The sequence below is a fragment of the Atractosteus spatula genome, chromosome 10 (assembly GCF_055471065.1).
Source record: "Atractosteus spatula isolate fAtrSpa1 chromosome 10, fAtrSpa1.hap1, whole genome shotgun sequence".
In the NCBI taxonomy this organism is placed as follows: Eukaryota; Metazoa; Chordata; class Actinopteri; order Semionotiformes; family Lepisosteidae; genus Atractosteus; species Atractosteus spatula.
In genome coordinates this window covers 17,223,087-17,248,682 of record NC_142715.1, presented here as the reverse complement: position 1 = coordinate 17,248,682, position 25,596 = coordinate 17,223,087, and the positions used below count along the sequence as shown (strand labels likewise).

The window sequence follows — 25,596 nt, the reverse complement described above, 5'->3', positions numbered from 1 at the left end:
CTAATAAGAACCTTAGTTTATATTTTGCGCCCTTGTGAAGATTAAGTGTTAATGCCTCTTCAGGTACAGGAGTGCGGTTAGCAGGGGGCAGGAGTCTCTGCTCTGGCAGAGTCGAAGTTCTGCGAGGGACGTCCTGGGGTACGATCTGTGAAGCCGACTTTGACATGAAGGATGCGGAGGTCGTCTGTCGCCAACTAGACTGCGGATTTCCAGCAGAGTTGCTGAGAGGGGCTCATTTCGGAGAGGGGCAGAGGCTGATCAGGACAGAGGAGATCCAGTGTTGGGGTAATGAGACCAGAATCCATGACTGTCCCACCTCAACCAGGGAGCATCAGAGCTGCACTCACAGCAGTGACATCAGTCTGGTCTGTACAGGTGAGAGCACTGCTGTCTGTACTGATCCCCAGCTGTATAAACACTTCAATATCTCACTCTGAGCTGCTCTCACAGCAATGACATCGGCCTGGTCTGTACAGGTGAGAGCACTGCTGTCTATACTGATCCCCACTTATGTAAATACCTCAGTATCTCACTCTGGGCTGTGTGGGCTAATAAGTTCTCTTCATCATAGCTTTGCCCACTAACCTTTGAGAGCATTGTCTGTTCTACAGTGACATCATCTTTTTTAATTAAATACCTAAAGACAAAATGGCAAAAGTCATTAGTGTGTATGTCCTTGCTTTTTTGAAGGTATTTAGTAATTTTAAGAATATTTAAAAAATGTTTATTTGTTTGTCTTTTGCGTTTCGGGCCACCGTATATTGCACCCCAAACTAATATCTTTGGATCAGTCAGCGAGCTGCAGCAGGCAGTGGCCTTGTGGTCATGTGATTTCCACATTGCTTGATTCATCTTTGTTTGTCACAGTGTGACAGATAATTACTCTTGTGTACTGAAGTTAAATATTCAATAATTATGTGTAACTATGAGAAGTTATTGTATAATGAACACACTGTTAAAATCACACTGCATTCATACAGTACAGCTCCTGACTCCCCCGTCCTTTGTATAAAGTCTAGAGTGGTGTTAATGTTCTACAGCTCCTGAGTCACCTGTTCTGTCTGCAGAATACAGTGGCTACAGGCTGATGGGCGGCCCTGACTCCTGTTCTGGCCGGGTGGAGCTGCAGTACCGCAGTGAATACAGGACAGTGTGTGACCAGTACTGGGACCTGTGAGATGCCAGTGTTCTCTGCCAGCAGCTGGGCTGTGGGGAGGCTGTAGCAGCTCCAGGACAGGCCTGGTTTGGACCAGGCAGTGGATCAAGGGGGGTTGATGTGTTTGACTGCCGGGGCAATGAGACACATCTCTCTCAGTGTGCTGTCTCTTCATGGGGCAGAGCGGCTTGCTCTCATGGGCAGGACGCTGGAGTCATTTGTTCTAGTAAGAATCAACACATATTTATATTTTCAGAATTAATAAAGCTTCAAACAAAAGATCAGTAAGAGGTCAAATCCAAATCTCTCCCACTTACTCATGAAGCATGAATCCATTTACATCCAAGTCAGCTACACCAGTCCAACAGTTCAAGGTGCCACTGAAAGCAGTCCTCTTACTGGAATCACCAAGCCTCCCTTCCTTTTCAAACTGTCCTGACTTCCAGCACAACCATAGTCACCTCTCACCCAGACCTTTATTCCCATAATCCTCTCTCATTTCCACAGAGGTCCAGCACAACTTCTCAAGACCTCAAGACCACCCTTCATTCCATCATTTCCTCCATCCTTATCTGCTTTCTCTTTTCCTTCCATTACCCACCTCTTCATGCTGTTCTACAGGAGCCTGCCCTGCAGCTAATTCCCAGCTCCACCCTCCTTGTGTTATCAAACACCAAGTCAGTCCACATTCACATTCCTCATTCACAGCCCTTTCTTCCACAGATGTCCACACTGCAGTTTGTGCACCATCTAGTGTTCAAGTCACCTGCTGAGGTGCTGAGAATCCCTCCATCCCCTTACATGTGGGCTCAACTGACCTGCCCAGCACTGGCACATCCTCTTCAACCATGAGGAAGCTGCTGCATGGATGCAGCTGAAGTGAAGGAAGGGAAACTAAAAAAGATGTGCAGAGTTGTGGGCAGCCAGCCAGAATTTATACTGAACAGAGAGGAAGTGTGACATTAGAACTCGATTGTCTTGCCAAATGTCTGAAACCATTTTGAAAATTATATGGAATATGTTTATGACAATATGTTCTGATTTAATAAACTGGGGTGTGTCATGCTAATTTTATATGAAAAAAATGTTGTTCCTGATAACCCTTCTGTTATTATTCTGATGTGTGAACGACAGTAAACATGATGATTCATTTTTACAGATTCCTCCCTGTCAACTCTAGACGGTGGAGTCCGGCTGTCAGGAAGAGAGAGTCACTGTGATGGCCGGGTGGAGGTTCACTACAACAGCACCTGGGGGAGACTCCTCCAGCACTCCTGGGGCTACAGAGAGGCCTCTGTGGTCTGCAGACAGCTGGGCTGTGGCTCAGTGGTGCAAATATACAACTCCTCTGTGTTTGAGACAGGCGACAGTGCTGTGTGTCTAACAGGTATTCAGTGCTCTGTAGTAATAATAATAATAATTGCTTAGACTTATATAGCGCTTTTCTGGACACTCCACTCAAAGCGCTTTACAGGTAATGGGGATCCCCGCCACCACCACCAATGTGCAGCATCCACCTGGATGATGCGACGGCAGCCATAGTGCGCCAGAACACTCACCCCACATCAGCTATTAGTGGAGAGGAGAGTAGAGTAATGAAGCCAATTCATAGAGGGGGATTATTAGGAGGCCATGATTGATAAAGGCCGATGGGAAATTTGGCCAGGACGCAATGGTTACACCCCTACTCTTTTTGAGAAACACCCTGGGATTTTTAATGACCACAGAGAGTCAGGACCTCCGTTTTACATCTCATCCGAAGGACGGCGCCTGTTTACAGTATAGTGTCCCCGTCACTATACTGGGGCATTAAGACCCACATGGACCGCAGGGTGAGCACCTCCTGCTGGCCCCACTAACACCTCTTCCAGCAGCAACCTTAGTTTTTCCCAGGAGGTCTCCCATACAGGTAATGACCAGGCTCACACCTGCTTAACTTCAGTGGGTTGCCTGTTGTTGAGTTGCAGGGTGATATGGCTGCTGGCTAGTACAAGTCTATAACTCCTCTGTGTATGGGACAATGACAGTGTGTCTGACAGGTATTCAGTGTTCCGGGGATGAGTCTCACCTGGTGAACTGCAGTTCTCCACAGACAGTCAACTGCAACACTGGACAGGATGTTGCCCTGCTCTGCTCAGGTAGGAGCCATTCAAAGTATTTTTTTTTATTTTTAACATATGCACATTGATATGTAGGACATAAAACACAAACCCTAAAATATCTGTCACAGAATTTAACAACTGGACCTGTGAACAACAGTTAATATATTGTATGAAGTAATATTTGTTTTTATTTTAAGTCCATTAATATGGACTGGTAATAAACCAGGGATAAATGTTTGACATTTTGAGTATAATTGTAGAAGAGATTCCATATATTGTTCAATCCAGTCATCCCATTCTGTAGAGATACAGTGTTTAGTCATCAGGTTAATGCACTGCAGACCACAGATGTGAGGCCTGTAATTCAAATTCATTAAGATCTCCTTTCTTGCAGTTGTGAGCAACAGAGATGAAAACTGAGAATATTTGCGTGACAAGTCAATAGATTAATTAAAAAAGATGGGAACAATGAAAGCTTCCAGCCTAAAGAAAATAAACATTTTATCTATTTCTTTTTTTGAAAAAGAATAATTGATGGGCAATACCGGTATTGATGTAGATGCACTTACTACATCATGAGCAGAGTATTGAAAAGTACTGGTTCATTAGGTCCATAAGAAACCTTTTTAGTTGTATTACTGATATGTAATGTTTTATATTGAATGATCTGGACTTCCATGGATATGACAGGAAAGTAACTATTAAAACATTCAGATTCCTAACAACTGTATTGGAGAGAGAGTCTCTGGTTGTCACAGAATCCAGGGGCAATTTCTGGCTGGAAGGATCTTAAGCATCTTGGGGTGCAATATCTTGCTTAGTATAGACAACAGAGGTCTGGTTCAAATTTGAATTGAAGCTTATCCATTGGGTATTACTATGAGTCTGAATCATCAGATTTCTTCTGTCTTACTGTGTGTACTCACTCAAAAGAAATATGCATAACACATTTCATTTTTCTTTCTTCAGAATTATTTTTTTCATGTTGTGGCACTCTGAGAAAGCGGAGAATGTAGGCCTGGTCCTGTGACTCTACTACCTTGGATAGAAATTTGAGACAGATTGAACAAATATTTAAAAAATCATCTGCATATTTTTTATGGAGACAGAACCTGGAATGTTTTTTCACCTTCCAAAAATATATAAAAAAAATAAAAAATATAAAAAGCACTGGCAGAGCTAGATAGCGTCTACAGTATATAGCATTTAAGCAGTAAAAAAAAGGTTCTTACTAACTGATCGCTAATCAGAATCTGATTGATCTTCACTTGACTAACAGGCTGACAAAGAAAAGTAAAGAAAAGCTTGGCTTTTGCTCAGAATTGCCCTGAACATCTGTAATAATAATAATAATAATAATAATAATAATAATAATAATAATAATTGCTTACACTTATATAGCGCTTTTCTGGACACTCCACTCAAAGCGTTTTACAGGTAATGGGGACTCCCCTCCACCACCACCAGTGTGCACCCCCACCTGGATGATGCGATGGCAGCCATAGTGCGCCAGAACGCTCACCACACATCAGCTATCAGTGGGGAGGAGAGCAGAATAATGAAGCCAATTCATAGATGGGGATTATTAGGAGGCCATGATTGGTAAGTGCCAGTGGGATATTTGCCAGGACACCGGGGTTACACCCCTACTCTTTTTGAGAAACTCCCTGGGATTGTTAATGACCACAGAGAGTCAGGACCTCGGTTTTAACCCTAACCCTAACCCTAATCTCCCTAAGCCTGTGAATGGTCAGAAATAGCTGACTGACAGCTATTTCTGTCTGTTCAGATTTTCTGTAGGCAGTCACTTTGATAATAGGCTACAAATCCATAGTTTTCCCCTTCTTATAGAAAAGATGTTTCCCTTATAACTCTATAATATGAAATCCTCTATAATGCAATCAGAGATTTACCCTGCATCATAAATTAACAGAACAGCATTAATATGATGCCCAAAAGTGAATGAAAAACTACTATATTTCTATTCTAAACCTCCATCACAAACTAGAAGAGAATGTCTTCAGCCTGAGGATTGCACAATATTGAAAACCAGGATCTTCTTACAATTACAAGACTGAGAGCTCTCTTAAACAAGGTTCACATTATTTAACAAGAATCTGAACTCCAGTTCTTTTCATCTGACATGCTTCTTCTCTCTTCCTTCCTCCTGTTACCTCTCTCTACTCTGTCTTTTCTTATATTTCATCCGGTGAATTTCGACTCATGACAATTCTAATGACGAGGTAAAGTAAGCCAAAAGATTCCCTTTGTTCTTCTTGCTTACCAGTCCTGCATCTTTCTAAACTACTATATTTTACACTCTTAATTTTTTTTTCTAATAACCTAATGTTAGCTTTAATGGCACCACACCAGCCACAATGATATATGTCTCTATATCACTGGGTATTGTTTCTCCTAGCTCAGTGCTCCCTCAGGCTGGTAGAGGTAGGAGGGGATTGTGTCATTAATGTTTATAGATATGTGTCTGTATCACTGCATAATGTCTCTCTCCTAGCCCAGCGCTCCCTCAGGCTGGTTGGGGCAGGAGATGATTGTGCTGGGAGGTTGGAAGTTTATCATAATGGCTCCTGGGGGACAGTCTGCGATGACTCCTGGGACCTGGCAGACTCTCAGGTGGTGTGCAGGCAGCTCCAGTGTGGGACGGCCCTCAGTGCCCCAGTGCCAGCCTCCTTCAGCCAGGGAACTGGACCCATCTGGCTGGACGAGGTGGGCTGCCTGGGGAACGAGTTGTCTCTGTGGGAGTGTCCCTCAGCAAGGTGGGGACAGCATGACTGTGGACACAAGGAGGATGTGAGAATCCTGTGCTCTGGTAAGCGAGGTAAAAAAAATATTATTTATATTTTATTTATAAAATATCCATATTCTCGAATTCCACATTGTGGATATGGTTTGCATTAAGAGTGTTTAAATATATCTTACTGAGAAAAATTCAATTCAGTACAATTCAGTTTTATTTGTATTTTTACAACGGACATTGTCACAAAGCAGCTTTACAGATTTCCAGGCCTGAACCCCCAGTGAGCAAGCCTAAGGCGAAAGTGGCAAGGAAAAACTCCCCTAGACTAAAGCAGGAAGAAACCTTGAGAGGAACCAAGGCTCGAAAGGGGGAGCCTATCTGTCACACCCAGTACACCTAGAGGGCACTCCACTTCTGTCCTGTTCCTAGTTCCCTGTGATTATTCAAGTCTTTCTGGTGTGTCTTGTTGTGTAGCCTATTTACTTCCTGCTTCTGCTCTGCTCCTCGCTTAGCATTGAGGTTCGGATGTCCTGAGACCCACCTAGCTCCAGGTCACTCCTGTTCATGGCCTGAGGGCGTAGGTTTCTATATGGCATTTCCTGAACAGCTGAGCCCGTCCTGCTGCTACGCATAGGGTCTATTTTCGCTCTCCTGCCATTCCACGGTTCGTCCCTTCCAACATCCGTGACACTATCCTCCTCTGGCCGGCACCGGGTTAATTAAAATGAACAGATATGAAAGTCATCTATATTATATTACATGGTGGAAAAGCAGACTGGTATTTTTAGTTCAGTAATGTATGGTAAAGTCCAGAAATGTCCAGAATGTTCAGTAGTTTCCTTTGGTTGAAATTTCTCTGGGAGGTTGAGTTCGACAGGTAGAAGGAGCTGGATTCTGGGCCTGGGCTTCCAAAAAGTCCACCTCAGATTGGATGGATAGAAAAGAAATAAAGTGAATGACAATGAAAGCAGAAACTGGTAGGTTGCATGGCTTGCTTTTCCTAAATATATATCGGAAGGCTAGACTAAACAAATATGTTTTTGACTCAGATTTGAACATTGGGAGTGCGTCTTAATTCCACACATCTGCGGGGAGGCTATTCCAGAATTGGGGAGCTCTATAAGAAATTGCTCTGTTGCCAGCTGTGACTTTTTTAATTTTAGGAACAATTAGGTAACCTGCTCCTTGTGATTGAAGTGTACAAGAGGGATTATAAGGGACTAAAAGATCACTCAAATGTTTTGGGCTAGGATCACATAGAGCTTTGTAAAAACAGACTGAGATATAGTTATGATACAGCTGGGAATGCACATATTCACATCCCAGCAAAAATAAAAAAAAAGAAATAAAGAAACTCTAGCACTGAACGTAAATTCCCCTCCACTAGTGAATGGGGATATATTTATCTCAGTCCTCCAGTAAGATCTAGGATCCAATCTTCAAACGTCTCACATCAATTGCCTTTCATGATTTTCTGCCTCAAATGTTTCATTTTGATTTGTTCCAAGAATGGCTTCCGGTCAGATCCTGATGACCCACACGGTGTTAAATGTCACCCTGAGCCTCGTTATCTCCATTCACAGCGCAGCACCACTCACCCTGAGCCACGCATTCTACTTTCATGCCTCAGTCTCTTAGTTGTGCTGCTGCTAAGTAGCCAAGCTGATCAGAATGACGTTTTGGATCAGAACCTGAACATGTAATGGGATTTTAAAGCTCTGTGTGATGCACTGTCCAGATTCTGAATGAACAGAACCACACACTCCTGTCACCTTCATGTCAGCTGTGTCATTGTACAGCTGTCCTTGTTTCATTACGTGAGTCAGTTATAACTGGATTAGTACAGAAAATGAGACTAGTTGCTGTTCACATTGTTTGCTTGTTGTTTCTTTCCAGTTCAGAATGAAACGTTGGGCTGTCTTGTCAGGGTTTGTTTCCTTTGACTTTCCCTGCTGTCTTGGCAGTTCACACTCTTCTGAGGCTGTCTGCAGGCTGTTCAGGACAGGCAGAAGTTTACTACAATGGCACCTGGGGCAGCATCTGTGCCAACGACATGACAGACATCACAGCTGCAGTGGTCTGTAAACAGCTGGGCTGTGGAGACAAGGGTACCATCAGAGAGACAAACTCCAGGCTGAGCCCTGATCCCAAATGGCTGGACTCTGTCTCCTGTCGCAAACTGCCCTGTGGCAGTGTCCCTCCTCCCCCTGGGGTCAGAATGAGTGTGAAGACAGGGAAGTTGCTGAGATCACCTGCTCAGGTAGAAAGTGAAGAGTGATGCTATCTTCCTCTTGAGCAGCTCTGCAGTGATTGTCTGGTCATGAGCTTTCTCGACATGTCTATATCTTGAGCAGCTCAGCAGATTAGTGTTTTGCCATGTTCAGAACAGAATAAGAGCTTTCAACTAAATTATTATCAATGTATATCCAAACGTATAAAAATGAAATCAATGTCATTGTTCTTCATTTTATAATAATAATGTTTTTATATGAATATTAATCTTTGAAGGTCCTAGAAAAGAAGCTGACAGAAGCACTCCAGCCCCTCAGGAAGAGCAGCCTCAGCTGTACTGCCCAGGTGAGTTCAGTGTGTAAAACAGTCAGAGACACTGCAGCCCTGAGCTGAGGAACAGGAACCTTACAGCTCTCTTCTAGAGTCATTCAATACCTCACTAATCTCTACTACAGTCATTGAGCTAAAGAAACTCAGAAGCCTCTGTGCTTTTGTCTACAGTCACAGATCTAATGACACTCAGTAACCTCACTGTTGTCTTCAGTCCCCCTGGCTCTGCGCCTGGCTGGAGGCACTAACTGCTCTGGCCGGGTGGAGCTGCGGTATGAGGGCTCCTGGGGGACAGTCTGTGACGACTCCTGGGACCTGCAGGATGCCCAGGTGGTCTGCAGACAGCTGGGCTGTGGGGATGCAGTGAGTGCAGCAATAGAGGCCTCATTCGGACCAGGAAATGGCACCAATCTGGCTGGATGAGGTGAACTGCACAGGCAGTGAGCTTCACCTGTGGGACTGTTGTCACTCTGGACTGAATAAGAGCGACTGTCGACACAAGGAGGATGCAGGGGTTACCTGTACAGGTGAGGAGAGTCTTAGAACTGTAGATGAACAAGGTAGCAGATCAATGGAGAAGTTAGACTGATGTCACCCATACTCTATCACTGCTTAATATCTAACTAATCCAACTAAGATCATCATTCACAAGATTTGGATGTTTTGTAGCCATGTGTGTGTGAACAGCACTAGGCTTTAATTCTGAGCAAGACACCATTCATCCTGCAATCCTAGATTTGACCTCAAGGAACAAATGTAAAGATTTTTTTTTTATTAAGACCACTCTGGATTCAACTTGGTTTAAAACCAAAGGCAAAATAATGACAGTTCTCCTATCTCTTTTACAGGTTTGTCAGAGACAACAGCCAGTCCAGCAACAGGTACAGGTGAACAGAAATCTTCCTTGTCATTGATAACTCCTGTCTTTCTGTCTCTTCAGATTCCCAGTGTAGCTGTAGTGTCTCCTCTCCTCCCTCAGGGTGAAGATCAGTGTCTCTTCAGATTCCCAGTGTTGTTGTAGTGTCTCCTCTCCTCTCTCAGAGTGAAGATCAGTGTTTTCAGATTTCCAGTGTAGATCTTGTGCTAGTGTCCTCTCTTTCCTCATTGATTTAGTGATAGTCCTGATGGGTTAGATTGGGAATCCTTAACTATTCTTCATTGATCTTGGGTTCACCCTGAAGCCATGATAGCCACATATCGGAACAGGAGGAGAACAGGACATGTGTCGAAGTGTATATGAGCCCAAGAGCACCTCTCCTGATCCCTGTTCATCCATTGTCTCCCCCCTCTCTCAGGCAGAACCAGGACAACACCCCAGACACAGCCACTGGGAGGCCTGTCTGCCTCGCCCCTGGTCCTCCTGCTGCTGGGGGCTCTGCTCTTCGTGGTGCTGGCCCTGTTAGTGGGGCAGCTGATCCAGAACAGGAATCTGAGGAAAGGTAGGGAGGGAACTATCCATCCACATAGTGACCTCTAGTGGTCAGTTCTGTCACTCACATGGAACTTATATTTACATAATTACCTTGAGGAATAAACCTGGTAGAGAAAACCATTTGAAGTTTAAGAAAGATTATCAACAATTAAAGATGGAGATATCAGGAAATTTGCAAATCCAGAAGCATAACATTTAGGTGCTGTAATGTCCAAAGAAGGTTTAGTAGTCAATGTTTGATCTTATACTCCTCTCCCTGCATGTTAACCCTGAATGTCTGTTTTCTCACAAAGCCCTATCTAAGGGAGCACTTGTCCCCTATCATGATGCCGTTTACGAGGAAATAGAGTACAAACTGGCCAGAGAGGGAACCTACAGCGCCCCCAGGAGAGGTGAGTGGAGAGAGTCTTCAGGAGTGATTAGTCTCCAGCTTCCTTCTGAGGAAGATCTGAGGACTTAACACTTGTAGAAAATCTCACCATACTGGTTTTAAATCTGTAGAGTTTTCTTTCTCAACTGCTGTCAAAGTAAGTGAAGAAAAGCATCATAAACTCTGTGTTTCTGTTGACAACCTGGCTTCTCTCCCAGTAAGAGACAGTGCTGACTGACTGTAGGGTTTTTTTTCTCAACTGGTGTCAAAGTAACTGACACCACAGTTCACAGTTCCTGACCTGCCTTATACACACAAACTCTGAGATACTGTTCACACCCTGGCTTCTTCCACAGCCAGCGGAAGACAATGAGTCTGCTGTCTGACTGCAGGTAATATTGATCTGTCCTCCTGTTCACAGGGAGATTCCTCTCTGACGAGCTGCCCTCTGGATACGATGATTTGGAGGACAGTGAGGGAGACCCAATACCGGGTGAGGGGAGTCTGCTCTTCAGTGTTGCCTCACACTAGCCTTATCTCAGCAAATCACAGATGCTGAGCAAAACTAGATCTGGTCAATACTGGGGTGGTAAACAGGGTGCTTCTTTAATTGGTTTTGATAGAAAAGGAGACTGCGGAAGAGCATGCTGTAAAAACTGCCTTTCAGATCAGATTAATCAGCGACCCTAGAGTTTTGGCTTAACTATACACCACAAAACATTTAAGATCACACTTTACAATTACTTTGCAGCTCTATGGTCAAACTAAGTCTGAGTCCTGAAGTGTACATTCTCTGTCTCTCTGTGTGGTTCAGGAGACTCAATAGCCTCTGTGAAAGAAGAGATCCCAGAGTACTATGATGATGCAGTAACTGTACCTCAGAGTCCGGATGCCTTGTCAGGTGGGTTATTTCAGTCCAGTCACATGGGGAATCTCTGCACCAATCCCACTGAGTCTGAATCTCTCTACTCTCTCTTCTATCTCAGCCTCTGAATACGGAGTCTGTACTATTCTGCACCAGTTACATGAATCTGACTCTCTCTCTGTGATCTCAGCCCTGCACACTCAGTCTGGGTCACTGCTGCCAGTGTCCGGCTCCTATTCAGTATCTCATAGGGTTCACATCATCACCCTCTCTGTCCAAATACAGCCAAACTTTCTCTGCCCTGTTTTCCTTCAACATCTTATTTGAAAATCTAGGAATTGTTTTACATTTATTACAGTTGTGAATAGGACTGGAAATCAGGTTCCCCCTGATCTCCTGTACTTAGAGCCTGGAGTTTTAGATCCTGTGTGATGTTCAGTTAATCAGTGTGTTCTGATGAGCTCCAGCAGTCCTGTGCTCTAGATAACTCAGTGTGCTGATGTGTGACAGTGATGCTGTGCTCTGTGTGCTTTAGGAGAGCTTATGTCCTCTGTGAAAGAAGAGGCCCCTGAGTACTATGATGATGCCATCACTGTGCCCCAGAGTCCAGACACTGTGTCAGGTGAGTTATTATAAATAAGACTAAGGAGTACCCCCTGTACCAGCCCACAGTAGCCTTTGTCATTAGAACTTAGTCTCAACCTAATTTCATATCTGCAAATAAACACTACCTGGAAGAGAAGAGGTCTCTTACTGGCCAGTCTGTGTCAGAATGACAGAGCCATTACTGACCTGCTCTTCTGTTCACAGGGAGACTCCTCTCTGATGAGACACCCTCTGGGTACAGTGATGTGTTCGACAGAGAGGAAGACCCCACTTCAGGTAAAAGGGGCTACACCCAGGGGGCAGTGTGGGTTAGGTAGTTCAGGGATGGGAAAGATAACCTCCAGTAATCCATCTCTGTTGCACTGTCATCCAAGACAGGGGGGAATCAGGCATTTTGCAGTAGCGGTAGCTTCACCCTATCATGTCCTACAAGGATCAATAACAGCTAATAAAGGCTGAGAGACCTGAATTGTACAAAGTTAGATCACAAAAATCAGAGTGTCACTGAAACCCACCTACTGACACACCCAGCCAATCAGATTTAAATTGATTTAAATTGATCAGCAGCTGATTAATGATGAGGGAATGAGGTCTGGGCAGAACAAAGCTTTAGGTTCCCCAAGACCAGGAATTCTGTTTTCTGACTGCAGAGAGAATTACTAGGCTCAGAAATTACTAGGTCTTCCTCACTGTGGTTTTAGAGCATTGATACTTCATAAGTATAAGTGAATTCTGCACTGAATTTTCAATTCTTCCAAAAAGATACAATTTAATTTTAAAACGATCCTATTAAACGCTTTTGACTACAATATTGTAACATCTATTCTGTATACTATAATCGTTAGTCCACTAATAGCCATTGATATCAAAGCAGATTACTTCTTAGATATGTTCTATTATGCTTGTTTTTGTTATGCAAATTATGACTATATCAATAAATTGTATATTGTTTGGTTAGAATACGTGTGAGACTATAGATTATTATGTTTGACTAGTTCCTAAAAGTCTACAAGTACTCTCAAAATATACTGGTATAATTTCTGATTGTTACAGAAAATTAAAATCCCCATTCACTACACTATTGTGACTACGTAAGTGTTTTAAAAAATCTAGGTACACCTGGCTAATGTCATCAATTCCAATTCCAATTCCAATTACAGTACACGGTTAGGGGCTGCAAAGCAAGGAGATGTTTGCTGAGATGTTGAGGTGTGAGATTCAGTGATCAAAGCAACCATAAAGTTTAGTTAAGTTCTGGATAAATGATTGTCAATCAACTGTCCGGGAATGATAGAAGGCGAGAGCTACTTCTTGCTTCTACTACTTGTCCAGATCAACTGGAAAGACCAGATTGGAGTTTAGTCTTTGACCCTCATAAAGAGAGCTTGCCTTTCTGTTGTTTTTAGAAACTTTAATTTCTTGTTTAGAGAATCCCTTGGTTAAAAAGTGCCTCTCCTGGCTAGTGAGAGCATCTTTAGAACAGGGAGATAGGCTCCCATTCATTTTGTAACAATTGGGTTCACAAAGAGAGATTTAACTGTTGGTTGTAATGTCTTAGGTTTAGAAGGTTTGGTTTCTCTTTCTTTTATATAGGTGTTCTGTAAAAGCTGAATACTTGGTAGCAGTTTGAGGATTTTCTGGGTGGTTAGGATGTAGGTGTCTAAAACACCTTGTTAGCAAATTTGTAATTGCGTGCTGTATATCTATGTTGTGTGTAATTTCGTGTGTGTAGTGTTGTTAATAACAAATATTTAACTAATTGTGCTTTTTTCAATAAAGCTGTTCCAAAGAACAAATCTCTTATGTGCCTTTAACTATACCAAATGCTTGGGTATATTCTTGGCAAAATCTTTAAAAGTTGGGGGTTATGATTAATTTATTTTTTAATTTATCTACTCAGTCATTTTTGATATTCACAATTTTCATAATCCTTATATGTAACAATATTTTTCAATAACTGGCTCATTTGACAAATCATGAGTCTGTCTCTCTGTCAGGTGTCCTCCAGCCTGGCCCTGGAGTGAACAGGGTCCTGCCTACATTGCCCTCTGAAGAAGGAGCCCCTGCCCCTGACAGGACTGACTACGATGATGTTGGGGATGACTCTCGGGGAGAGGATGGGCGCTGTGAGACTGACAGGGCTGTCTGGGAGAACCTCCTCGAGCAGGTCTAGACACAGAAGAGCTTCACCAACAGAGTCACACAGTCTTACAGCAGCTCGGAGCACTGAGACTGTCTGTGACCTGAGTCCACTTCACTCCACTGCTTCCACACTGACACTGTCTGTCACCTGAGAGCTCTGACCAGTGAGTCACTGTCCTCATTGACTTTGTCTACAGGACCTGCAGTTTGTGTTTTAAAACAGGGAGACCTTAAAGTTCCCTATTCCACTCAGTCTTTTTTCTTGTACAATATGTTTCTGAAATAAAACTATTAATTGATATAGAATTCTGAATGTAACATTTCTGATGTGCAGAAATGTATAGACATATTCTTTACGTTTCCTTTTTAAAAATAAACTTTTTAAAACCATTTTGTCATTCATTTGTAATTTCTTAATTTTGTACAATTAAAGACTTTTAATTAAATATATAAGGAACCTTTGGCCACTCACAATGATAAAATCAACCCCAGAAGGAGAGAATGCCTAAATGTTTGTGATCAATTCATAAGTATGACTTAATCCACACAAGGAGCAAAAGGCACTGTTGACAGAGCCAGATACAACACTACCAAAGAGACAACCTGGCTGTTATTTACATTCCCTTCAAATCAAAAGGTTAAGATAGATAGATACTCTATTGATCCCATGAGAAGAAATTGCATCTATCTATCTAAGACTCCTTGTCCTGCCTTCAGGAGCTGCTCAATTTAAAACGCAGCATCCCACAGCACTAGAGACACCCCAATATTCACTTTATACTGCACCTCAAACCATAGGTATTTTATAGCACCCAGATTGACGAGTACAGAGCACTAGATACAGTAAAACATCTTCATATTTGAAAGAAATGTGAGTGTTTTGCACATTTCAAGCTACAACAAGTAAACATTTGAGGACCTAAGTCAATATCACCTGGAATGATCAATAATGAGCAACATCGGCAACTTCCAAGAAAATCATTTTCACTCATTGAATTTGATCTTCATACTCACCTTGCATTCTCAGCTGTAATACTTCAAAATTACAGTGCAGATTTGGTGGAAAACTTCAAAAATCTGTACAATTGTATTTTAATATCTTGGTATATGTACTTTCATTTTAACCATAAATGCTGTTCAGTATATTGTACTTTTGTTGTACTTTTTAAAACATTTTACCTGAGGACGCAAGGGGACTGTTATATCTTGTGATAAATGCAAGACATCAGTAAAAGAAGGTGAAATTTTAATAAAATTGGTGAGTAAAAGAAAACCACAATTTGTATGATATTATCCCTCGATATCGAAGATCAATTGAAGGATTTGAAGAAACTATCAAAGAAACAACAGCAATAGCAGATGATTTGGGTTTTGAACCAATGATTACACCTCAATAATCGTCCTCAAAAAAAGAAGAGACAGGCATGTTTTGAGCCTCATAATGATCCTCTTCTGGATCCACAAGAAACGTGTTTTGGATGTACTTATAACTTCCATCGAAGAGAGATCTCATCAGTTGCATGCAATTGAAACTTTTGACTTTTTGGATGGTATTGAAAATATTTGTTTCAAATAAAATAAACAATTTTCCAACGAAGATCTCATGAAGTATTGCCAGGATCTATTTGTCACGGACGTCCAAAGGGACTAACCGTGGGGAGCAGGAGAGCGGAAAAAGACCCATGTGCGTAGCGGCGAGACGGGAAAAAGGCCTGGGCTCATAGTGCAAAGAGTTCAGGAATGCCGTATAGAAACCTATGCCCTCAGGGAGCGGACGTGGGGCGCTCTGGTGCTAGGCGGGTCTCAGGACATCCGAACGTCAATGCTGAGCGAGGACAGAGTGCAAGACCCGGAAATATATAGCCCAAGGGAAAGAGAGGGACAGGAAGGACAGCAGACCGGAAACTAGGGACAGGACAGAGAAGGAGCGCCCTCTGGCTGCAGAGGGCGTGACAGTACCCCCCCCTTCATGGGCGGCTCCCGACGCCCATACAAATAAATGAGCTGCCCAGCACTGGGGGGAGGAAAAACCTCATTTAACTGAAAGGAAACCTCCGGGAATCCACGGCTGAGAGCTACCCCTTCCTCCGGGGTATAAACCTTTATTGGGTGGAGGAAGGGGGGGTAGAGAAGAGCTCCGGAGACTTAAAACAAAAAAGTACACAAGCACAAACACAACAGACAAAAACCTGGGATAGACCAGGGAGACAAACCACACAAAACAGATAGGAACCAAAGTTCCGAGACACAGGGAGCAGGGGGGAACAAAAAGGAGGGGAAACCAGGAAGAAAAAAAAAATCAAAACAAAAGGCAAAAAACAAGAAAAAACAGCAAAAAACCCCGGGGAAAAATACCGCAGACTGGGCAATTGGCACGTTCACATTCTAATGCTGATATCGGAGTGGACAACCTGAGGAAAGCCAGACCGAAGTCCGCTCACAGACACAGATGCCCGGAGTGATATCCAGCGAAAAGAATGGAGGAACGGCAGAAAGCTTACCATTCTATCACTGATATCGGAGAGAGCAAGACCAGGAAGAGCCAGGCACGAAAACCCGCTCCAGACACAGAAGCTCGGAGTGATATCCAGTAATAAGAATAGGCAAGCCAGCTCAACATTCAATCACTGATATCGGAGTGATCTACCCGAGGAAAGCCAGGTGCAGGACCCGCTCACAGGCAGGGAAGATCAGAGTGATATCCAGCGATTAGAATAGAGGAACTGAAAAAAAAACAGCCCAGAGAACAAGAAAAAACTGCGGAAAGACAAAAAGCGCCGCTCGCGGGGTCAGTAAGTGGCTCAGCATTCTGTCACGGACGTCCAAAGGGACTAACCGTGGGGAGCAGGAGAGCGGAAAAAGACCCATGTGCGTAGCGTTTGGTAGTGATAACACTGCTGATATTGATGGAGTAGAAACGTACGATGCGTTGACAGGATTTCTGAAGCGAGAAGTCCTAGAATGCCGCCTATAAATGAGCTAGGATTCATACCAAGAAATACTTTTTGTTTTCCATCCAGAAGGCTGCTATTGCATTACACATCTTGTGAACATTACCAGTTTTGGTAGCTTCTAGGCGCGATTTTCCAAAACCGAGACTAATAACAAAATTATTTAAGATGCACCATGTCCAAAAATTGTAAATCGAGACTAGTATTACTACAGAAGAAAATATTTAACTGAAATATTAATAAGACTATGTAAGTATAAAACGTAGAACAATTCAATTTATATAACTTATTTTTTATTCTTATTAGAAATGGGCTCACACACCGGAAGACACTAACGTTTATCTTCGTTAGAGTATGTGAATAACAGTTTAACCCAAAATGTTTGTAATTGTGATTTTGTTAAAATGCAATAAATTGTCTATCAGCAGTAAGAAATTATTAAGAAAGTAAGATTTTTTTTTATTTCACAAACGGTAAGACGTGAAGAGAGTTTACAGTTCGTATCCTTCGCTTTGTCTTAACTTAAGCGTTCAGGATCCAAGCCTGTGTGCGGACGGCTGTGTTTCTTGAATCTCTTGTAATCATCAAAAGTCGTTGTTTAGTCCTTCAGTACTTTCTCGAGTTGTACCATGGATATTTTATATGATTAATACTATTCATGCTATTTTGCCTTTTCCTTCACATACGGAAAAAGTTCAAAGTGTCCTTATGGCTGTGCTCCACATCTACACGAGAGCACCTGTAACAGTACAGGACACGCAGTGAGGAATTCGCGCAGCTTTTAGTTTAGTGCGGAGTCCAGAGGGAGGACTCGCTCGCTGAATGATTTCTCAAGAAATCCCAGGTGAGATTTAACAGGTGATTTCTTCAACAGCCACGACAAGTGTGGAGACGTTCTCTGGATTTCCTGAATATGACGTTAAAATAGTTCAAATAATTTGTTATAGTTAACAGAACTAAATGCTTTGGAGGTACATTTAAAACAGCAGAGCAACACTGTAGCACTTCATGTGTGACTGAACTTAATTGTGTAAACCTGGCTCTCTATGAACACCGACAAAGAGTTCTCACTCAACAGAAGATTGCGATGTGAGCACAATAATATGAAGCACGTGGAGATGCCAGGGATTGAACCCGGGACCTCATACATGCGAAGCATGCGCTCTACCACCGAGCTACATCCCCAGTGGTGTGTGCTTATGGAGAATGCCTGCAATTTCCCACATTCGTGTTTCCTCTACTACAGAGTAAATTCATGGGAATGAAGAAATAAGGAAGGAAAAATAATCACATTGAAGCTTCCAGAGACTGGGCAAAAAACGAATCAGTTATTTTTATATCCAGTCACACGGGCGACGGTGGTTAATTCCTCGATGGGGTGTGCTTATTTACCTCCTTACTCTACTGTCTTTCAATTCTGTTTTCTTTGAAAGCTTTTTGCATCTTTTAAGTGCTCTCGGTTAAACTACGCATAGAACAACAGCAGTACTGATGATTTTCATGGACCGATGCACACTTCTTCTGTACAACTACAGTGATAAAGCCCTGTCTGTAAATATTGTAGAAGAACGAAAAAGGGCGAAACAACGCTCCAACCACAGGAATGGTAACCAGAAGGATCGTGTTCTTATTTAATATGTAATTTTGAGATGCCTTGTCAACGCAGACAGGCGTTAGAGCTGAACAAATAATTTATAGTGGTGGTTGTAAACATGGAACATGTTATTTCTATACCAGGAAGAAAGGAGCAGACTCTTAAACTCTTTAACTCTTAAGTTAAAAGAGACAAAAACGACGCCTAATCACAGCTAACATTAATTAAAATGACATCACAACAAAAGAGCGGAGCCTTGAGTGAATTAAATTCGTTTTCATTGAATGTCTGTGTCTTCATCACTTTGACCGGGGTAAAGTAAGCTTGAAGTTCAAAAACGATTTTGGCACGCCTGTAGCGTTTTTATGAAACAATTGCTTTGTATATACAATTGCTCTGTGTATAAAGTACATTGTGAATGTTCTCACAGCCTTCAGTTTGTCTTTTTTATTCCACGCACGAATATTCTTGTGTCCATATCACATATCATATAACACAGAACGCCTTCAAACCAAATGCATTTTAAAGACCACGACTCACAACCCCTCCATAAACATATCAGTGAGCTAATTATCCTTTTCTGACAGTCGGGGTTTTGATTGATGCGCAATTACGCACCATCTGGAACACTGGGGGACCGCTGTATACATACATACGTTCACAACGCAGAAATACTGCTCAATAGAGTTTCATGCGAAAAACCCATATATGACCATAGGAAGCAGAACAGCAGTTTACAATTACCCAGACTGTCAGCACGGGAATAAAGCTTTGTTTTATTTCTGAAACCCTTTCTTTATTTCCTGTTTTCATTCTGCAGGAAAATTCCTATTCTTTACTCAACAGCTTTTTAAAAACAGCACCCATGATGTTCAAATCATGATGTCCATGATTGTTTACACAGAAGACTGGCAGAGCTTTGGGTTGTGAATCTCTTTTTCTCATGGTTTTATTGAATGTGGCACTGTGCACTAGGATAGGGGGATGCTGTTCACACGCCAATAGCATTTAAACCACAGCACCCACAATGCTGCAAGTAAGTGTTTTACACACTAAGCAGGTCCTCTGACCTTTCCCAGCCTTGCTTTGGGTTGTGAAACCTCTTTCAGTTTTTGTTATGACTTTTTCAATACGGCACCTATTAGACACGCAATACACTGGGATAGGGAGGTCCTCTTCATGACTCAATAGCATTTGAAGCACAACATTCACAATGCTACAACCAAGTGTTTTACACAGCAGACAGCCCCCCTCACCTCATACAACCTTGCTTTGGGTTGTGAAAGTGTTCTTTATTTTGTTATGATTTTTTGAATATAACACTACAGGTAATATACTGGAATAGGGGGGTCTTCTTAATACATGGGGTACATGGGGATAGCGCCTTAAAAAGTGGCTTCTCAAAGCTCTTTACAGAATGACAACAACAATAAATAAAAATACACAAGATAAAACACAATTACAATATATAGAGGAGACCGTGGATGGTGGTACTAAGAAAAGCAGAGGGGTGAAGAATCTCCCTACAGTTTACAGTTCAGTAAAGGCTTTTCTAAAGAAGAGGGTTTTGAGTCTGGATTTGAAGTAGTTTAGAGAAGGTGACTCTGTGATATCCTTGGGGAGAGAGTTCCAGGGCTTGGGGCATAACAGGAGAAGGTCCTGTCACCCACACAATGTAGATGGGCTTGGGGAACAGTTAGGAGAGCAGAATTAGAAGAGAGAAGGTTGCAAGGTGGGGAGTAGGGCAATAATAGTTCAGACAGGTACTGAGGTGCCAAGCCATGCAGAGCCTTATAGGTGAAATATTGTCAAATTTGTAAACCTGAAATTATTTTTTGTTCATATAGTCATTAAGATCCAAAAGACTTGGACAGAGATTCAACTAACCCAGGCATAGAGACTGAGTGTCGAACGAGCAGGAGCGGTGAGGAAGGAGACTGCGAGAACATAGATATAGATACTTTACACAAAGTACAGACAGTGCATCAAGACAATATACTGTACAAACAGTAGACAACGTACAAGTAAACAATGCAGACATGTAAACAGTGACTGCAGATGTGCGGAATAAATAAGAAATTAAGGTAGATGTTTCTATTAAATTAACGGTATTCGAAATGTTGTAAAAAGAAAAATGTGATTAATATCACACAGTGTGTGGAGGACAGTTTCGGGACAGAAATAACGCGAATGAAGGAAAACGAGACCTTTAAAGTGCGACTGCAGCTGTGGGAGAAGGAGTCGGGAGCAGGAGGAGATCAGGGACAGACGGATCATGTTGGACTCATGCCTCCCTGTGAAATCACTGCAGAAACAAATGAAGAAACGGAGCTGTCGGGTAAGTGCGATGACTTACGTAGTAATGTCTGTGTTTAAAAACGGTGTTTTTAACTTCCTCACTGTTGAATCTGTAGTGGAGAGATGCAGAGCGAAGTAGGAAAGGTTTGTGATGTTGCCGAGGGATTCTTTTCTGCGAACTAAACTAGTTGTGGTCTAGTTATATTCTCATTAAGGTTATTGCTGTTCTTTGAATGTGGCCAGAAACTCGGTTTTGTCTAAGTATTATTGAATTTGTCATCATCTAATACACTTTCTTTCAAAGGAGACTTTGGAGTCTTGGAAATATGGTTGTGGGCAGATTATTTATCGACGTGGCGGTAACTATCTCTTCTGTGCAGTGTTTATGTACCTTATTGTACATTAAAGCAGTGTCCAGTCAGCCAGTGTGTCTGTATGAACCCCTCTCTCTCTCAGTGCAGTGTTAATGTACTGGAGTGTCTGGTCAGTGTGTCTTTATTAACCCCCCTCTCAGTGCAGTGTTCTTGTACTGGAGTGTCTGGTCAGTGTGTCTTTATTAACCCCCCTCTCAGTGCAGTGTTCATGTACTGGAGTGTCCAGTCAGTGTGTGTGTATGAACCTCTCTCTCTCAGTGCACTGTTGGGGGGGTGGGGCTCAATCTACTGTCTCCCTTCCTCGATTTAACATCTGATTCGTCCTCACTACCACTACGGGCTTAAGAGCTCATGAATTTAAAGTGAATATTTAACACGCTGTGATATGTATATATAACCAATATAAATTTCAATATAATATACATATTACTGAGAAGTTATCATCAGTGAATGATTTTAAGATTTTAATGATAAATATCTATTGTACGTAGTGACTTTAAAATCTTTGTATATACAATTTCAGATTAAAACAAAGTTTTTGCATATTCTTGTGTGTATATATATGGTTCAGCCACAGAACCAGGAGAACATGTCTCCTTCTTCTTATAATATCATTGTGGTTTTGTTTTTGTTACTGAGAGATCTTGGTACATAGTATATATATAAAACCATTTTCTATTGTAATTCAAGGTTGTGGATCGCTGAAAGTCTAACACACAAGAGGGAATGGTGATATACATAGAAAAATTGGTACCAGATGATTATTTGTAGCGGCTTCCTGAATATTTGTCCCACAAGAGACACTTTTTTGTTGAAACTATCAGGTTTTGATGTACTTTCATGTGAACTCTTGCTCTTAAGATGGTAAGAGATTGCATCTGGTATTGCATGTAATTAAATGGTGATTCTTTTATTTGCTCTGTTTCCTATATCAGGAAAATATAGTATATGCTCAGTAGAGGGGCAAAGTTTTTAGTAGTGTCGTGGGAATTTTCTCTAAACACTTTAACACGCAGGAAGAGATTCTGCATTCAAATAGTATGCTCCGTGAAGTTGCCCCTCCTACAGACAGCACAAACAATGAAACACACGTGATTCGTTAGTGCTATGTTTGTGCCGTTGAACGTAGCTTCTGTGCTGCTTTCGTTCCCAAGATATAGCGCTTTGTTTTTTCGGGGTCGTGACGTCACTCAGCCCCCTTCAACGTCGTTGGGGAACCGGAACGGTCTCAATTGTTAGTGCTGTGTTTGTGCCGTTGAAAGTAACTTCCCAGCTACTTTCTTTCACGAGATATAGCGCCTTCTTTTTGGGGGGTTGTGACGTCACTCAGCCCCCCTACAACGTCTTAGGAGAACCGGACCGGTCTCATTCGTTAGTGCTGGGATAGTGCCGGTTTGTGCTGTTGAAAGTAGCGTTTGTGCTGCTTTCATTCCCGAGCGCCTTGCTTTTCCATTGATCACGTGACCATGCATGGTGACTTTGATCTCGAGTAAATCCGTCAACTTAGTTAAAGCACTCTGTTACCAGCGCGAGAGTAACAATTCTGCAACTTTGTTCCTCTGTTTGCGGTGGATTTTGCATTTAATATCATTATCTTCTATGCGTTTGTGTGAACAGGAAAATTAAATTTGTCTCCAATATCATACCCGAATTAGAAGAGTTTCAAGTGTAGCCTTAAAAAGCGACATTAGCAAACAATTGCTACAACACACGTCTAGTATACTTGCAATCAATTTGGGTTGTTTAAGCACAGAGGAATAAGAGGGTTTAAGTGGGTTTCTGATAATACGTGATTTTAGATATACAAGCTTTGTCAGAAACCTAATTACCGTGTAAAAAGTAAGATTACAGAAATAATAGTAATACATGACATTTACATTAACACTGCATTGAGAAAGAGAGGGGTTAATACAGACACACCGACTGGACACTGCAGTACATTAACACTGCACTGAGAGAGAGGGGTTAATACAGACACACTGACTGGACACTCCAGTACATGAACACTGCACTGAGAGAGAGAGGGGTTCATACAGACACACTGACTGGACACTCCAGTACATGAACACTGCACTGAGAGAGAGAGGGGTTCACACAGACACACTGACTGGACACTCCAGTACATGAACACTGCACTGAGTGAGAGAGGGGTTCATACAGACACACTGACTGGACACTCCAGTACATTAACACTGCACTGAGAGGGGGGTTAATTAGCTCCGTAAAGCTGCCCCCCTACAGACAGCACAAACGATGAAACTTACCTCATTCGTTAGTGCTATGTTTGCGTCGGTTTGTGCTGTTAAAAATAGCGTTTGTGCTGCTTTCATTCCAGAGCGCCTTGTTTTTCCATTGATCACGTGACCATGCATGGTGACTTTGACCTCGAGTAAATCCGTCAACCGAGTTCAAGCGCTCTGTTACCAGCGCGAGAGTAACAATTCTGCAACTTTGTTCCTCTGTTTGCCCAGGTACGGGGGGGCCGTGGTGGATTTTGCATTTAATATCATTATCTTCTATGCTTTTGTGTGAACAAGAAAATTAAATTTGTCTCCAATATCATACCCGAATTAGAAGAGTTTCAAGTGTAGCCTTAAAAAGCGACATTAGCGAAATTGTATGTTCTTACAAAAAGGCTTTAACGAACACATCTTAATACCTCGTAGCGGTGAGCTTTTTTAAAAATCATAAGAAGTAATCAGTTTCGCATTGTCTCCTTCTTAAATAAACAGGCATCAAGGGACGTGTGAAGATTCGACCTGTCTGTCGAGCCATGTATTTAAAAAGACTTGAATTTGGAACATTCTGAACCATTGTTGCTCTTTTTTATGCAAAGCCAAAGTGAAAAGGAACCAGGACTTCAGGACTTTTTTTTTTAAAGGGGCACTATGTACAAAGTTTACACAGTTCATAACACAACCGAGAAACAAGAGTCTATCATCTCACACATGAACACCGTGGCAATATTGGAAATTATTTTTATTTTCACAGAACAGAAGTGAACATATATCTAGGTTCTTTGGAAAAACTGGCATTATCCACGTGTTTGTATTTACAGGGGTCTTATGCACAAACATGAAACGATTAGCTCAGTCATTTTATCTGTATTTCTGGTCAGAGAAGGTGCTATATAAAATAGTTTTTTTATTATTATTATAAAGGTCTTGTTTTCTTGTCCTGTGTTTACAGGCTCAGAGGCCAGTACGCTCTCTGAAGCTGGGGAAAGGGCTCCTCTTGAACAGCAGCACAGTGAGGAGGAGTGGGGCTCCAGTCTGATGCAGGAGACAGTGCTCACTGCTGCACAAGAGAAAGAGAAACTCAGGGAGCAGGACACCGAGAGCAGACAGAGTGTCAAGGATCTGGACTCTGTGCCCACGATGAAGACAGACCCTGAGAGTGAGACACCTGGGCTCTTAGTATGTGATGATTTTACAGAGAAGATGAATAATCTGGACTCGAACAATATTACACAAGGTTGTAATGAACTGGGCTGTGTCTCTGTACAAGAGCACAGTGAAGAACTGGATGTCTTTAATCTTACAGAGCAGGACATGGAGCCCCAGTTGATTGACTGTGCAGAGCAGCAGACTGATGTACCTGGTGAAGAGAACAGTGTTGAGATACAGCACCGAGAGGAGAGTCAGTACAGGGAGGAGCAACAGCAGCTCCTACAGGGCTTGATAATTAGGCCTTGTTCTGTTCAAGTGGAGAGACTGTCATTGCACAGTCTCAAACAATCATATGATCCCTTAGCATCTGATGACTTTACACACAGGTTTAATAATCTGGTTACTGAGAAAATCGTTGAAAGTTTTAACGAAGTGGAGAGTGTGTCTGTTCTTGGGCAAAGAGAGGAACAACTGAATGAACTGGATGGTTTAAGTCTCAGAGAGCTGGAGATGGAGTCCCAGATGATTCACACTGCTGAGCAGCACACTGAGGGATGTAATGAAGAAAACAAATCTCACTTTCATCACATAGAGCAAGACCATTCCATGGAGCATTTGCAGAATAAGAGACCCCAGCACGATCAGAGGATGAGGAAGAATCACTCAAGGCCTTGCTCAGATGGAGTGGACAAACTGCCATTATGGCACAGGGAGGAGCAGCGTTTCTGTCAGTCTAGCAGTTCAAAACCCTATCAGCACCTTCACACAGGACAGAGACCGTTCAGCTGCAGTCAGTGTGGGAAGAGTTTTAGTCAATCACACATCTTAAAACGACATCACCGCATTCACACAGGAGAGAGACCATTCAGCTGCAGTCAGTGTGGGAAGAGTTTTAGTCAAATAAGCCACTTACAATCACACCAGCGCATTCACACAGGAGAGAGACCTTTTAGCTGCAGTCAGTGTGGGAAGAGTTTTAGTAAGTCAAGTCACTTAA

At 42.3% G+C, this 25,596-nt stretch overlaps 1 protein-coding gene and 1 non-coding gene across 2 annotated transcripts in view; one reads left to right on the top strand and one right to left on the bottom strand.

Annotated features, from left to right (window-relative positions):
* LOC148825555 (antigen WC1.1-like) overlaps positions 1-14,024 on the top strand; it is a 219,990-nt gene extending 205,966 nt beyond the window's left edge. Inside the window, exons 10-16 of the mRNA XM_088926325.1 lie at positions 9,897-10,017; positions 10,304-10,402; positions 10,802-10,873; positions 11,195-11,281; positions 11,781-11,867; positions 12,056-12,127; positions 13,849-14,024. Of these exons, the coding sequence (XP_088782451.1) occupies positions 9,897-10,017; positions 10,304-10,402; positions 10,802-10,873; positions 11,195-11,281; positions 11,781-11,867; positions 12,056-12,127; positions 13,849-14,024 (714 nt within the window). The remainder of the gene's footprint in view (positions 1-9,896; positions 10,018-10,303; positions 10,403-10,801; positions 10,874-11,194; positions 11,282-11,780; positions 11,868-12,055; positions 12,128-13,848) is intronic.
* A 4,033-nt stretch (positions 14,025-18,057) lies between these two features.
* trnaa-cgc (transfer RNA alanine (anticodon CGC)) lies at positions 18,058-18,129 on the bottom strand. Its single transcript has one exon. It is a non-coding gene; the product is annotated as a tRNA-Ala (tRNA).
* Between the last annotated feature and the right edge of the window lie 7,467 nt (positions 18,130-25,596).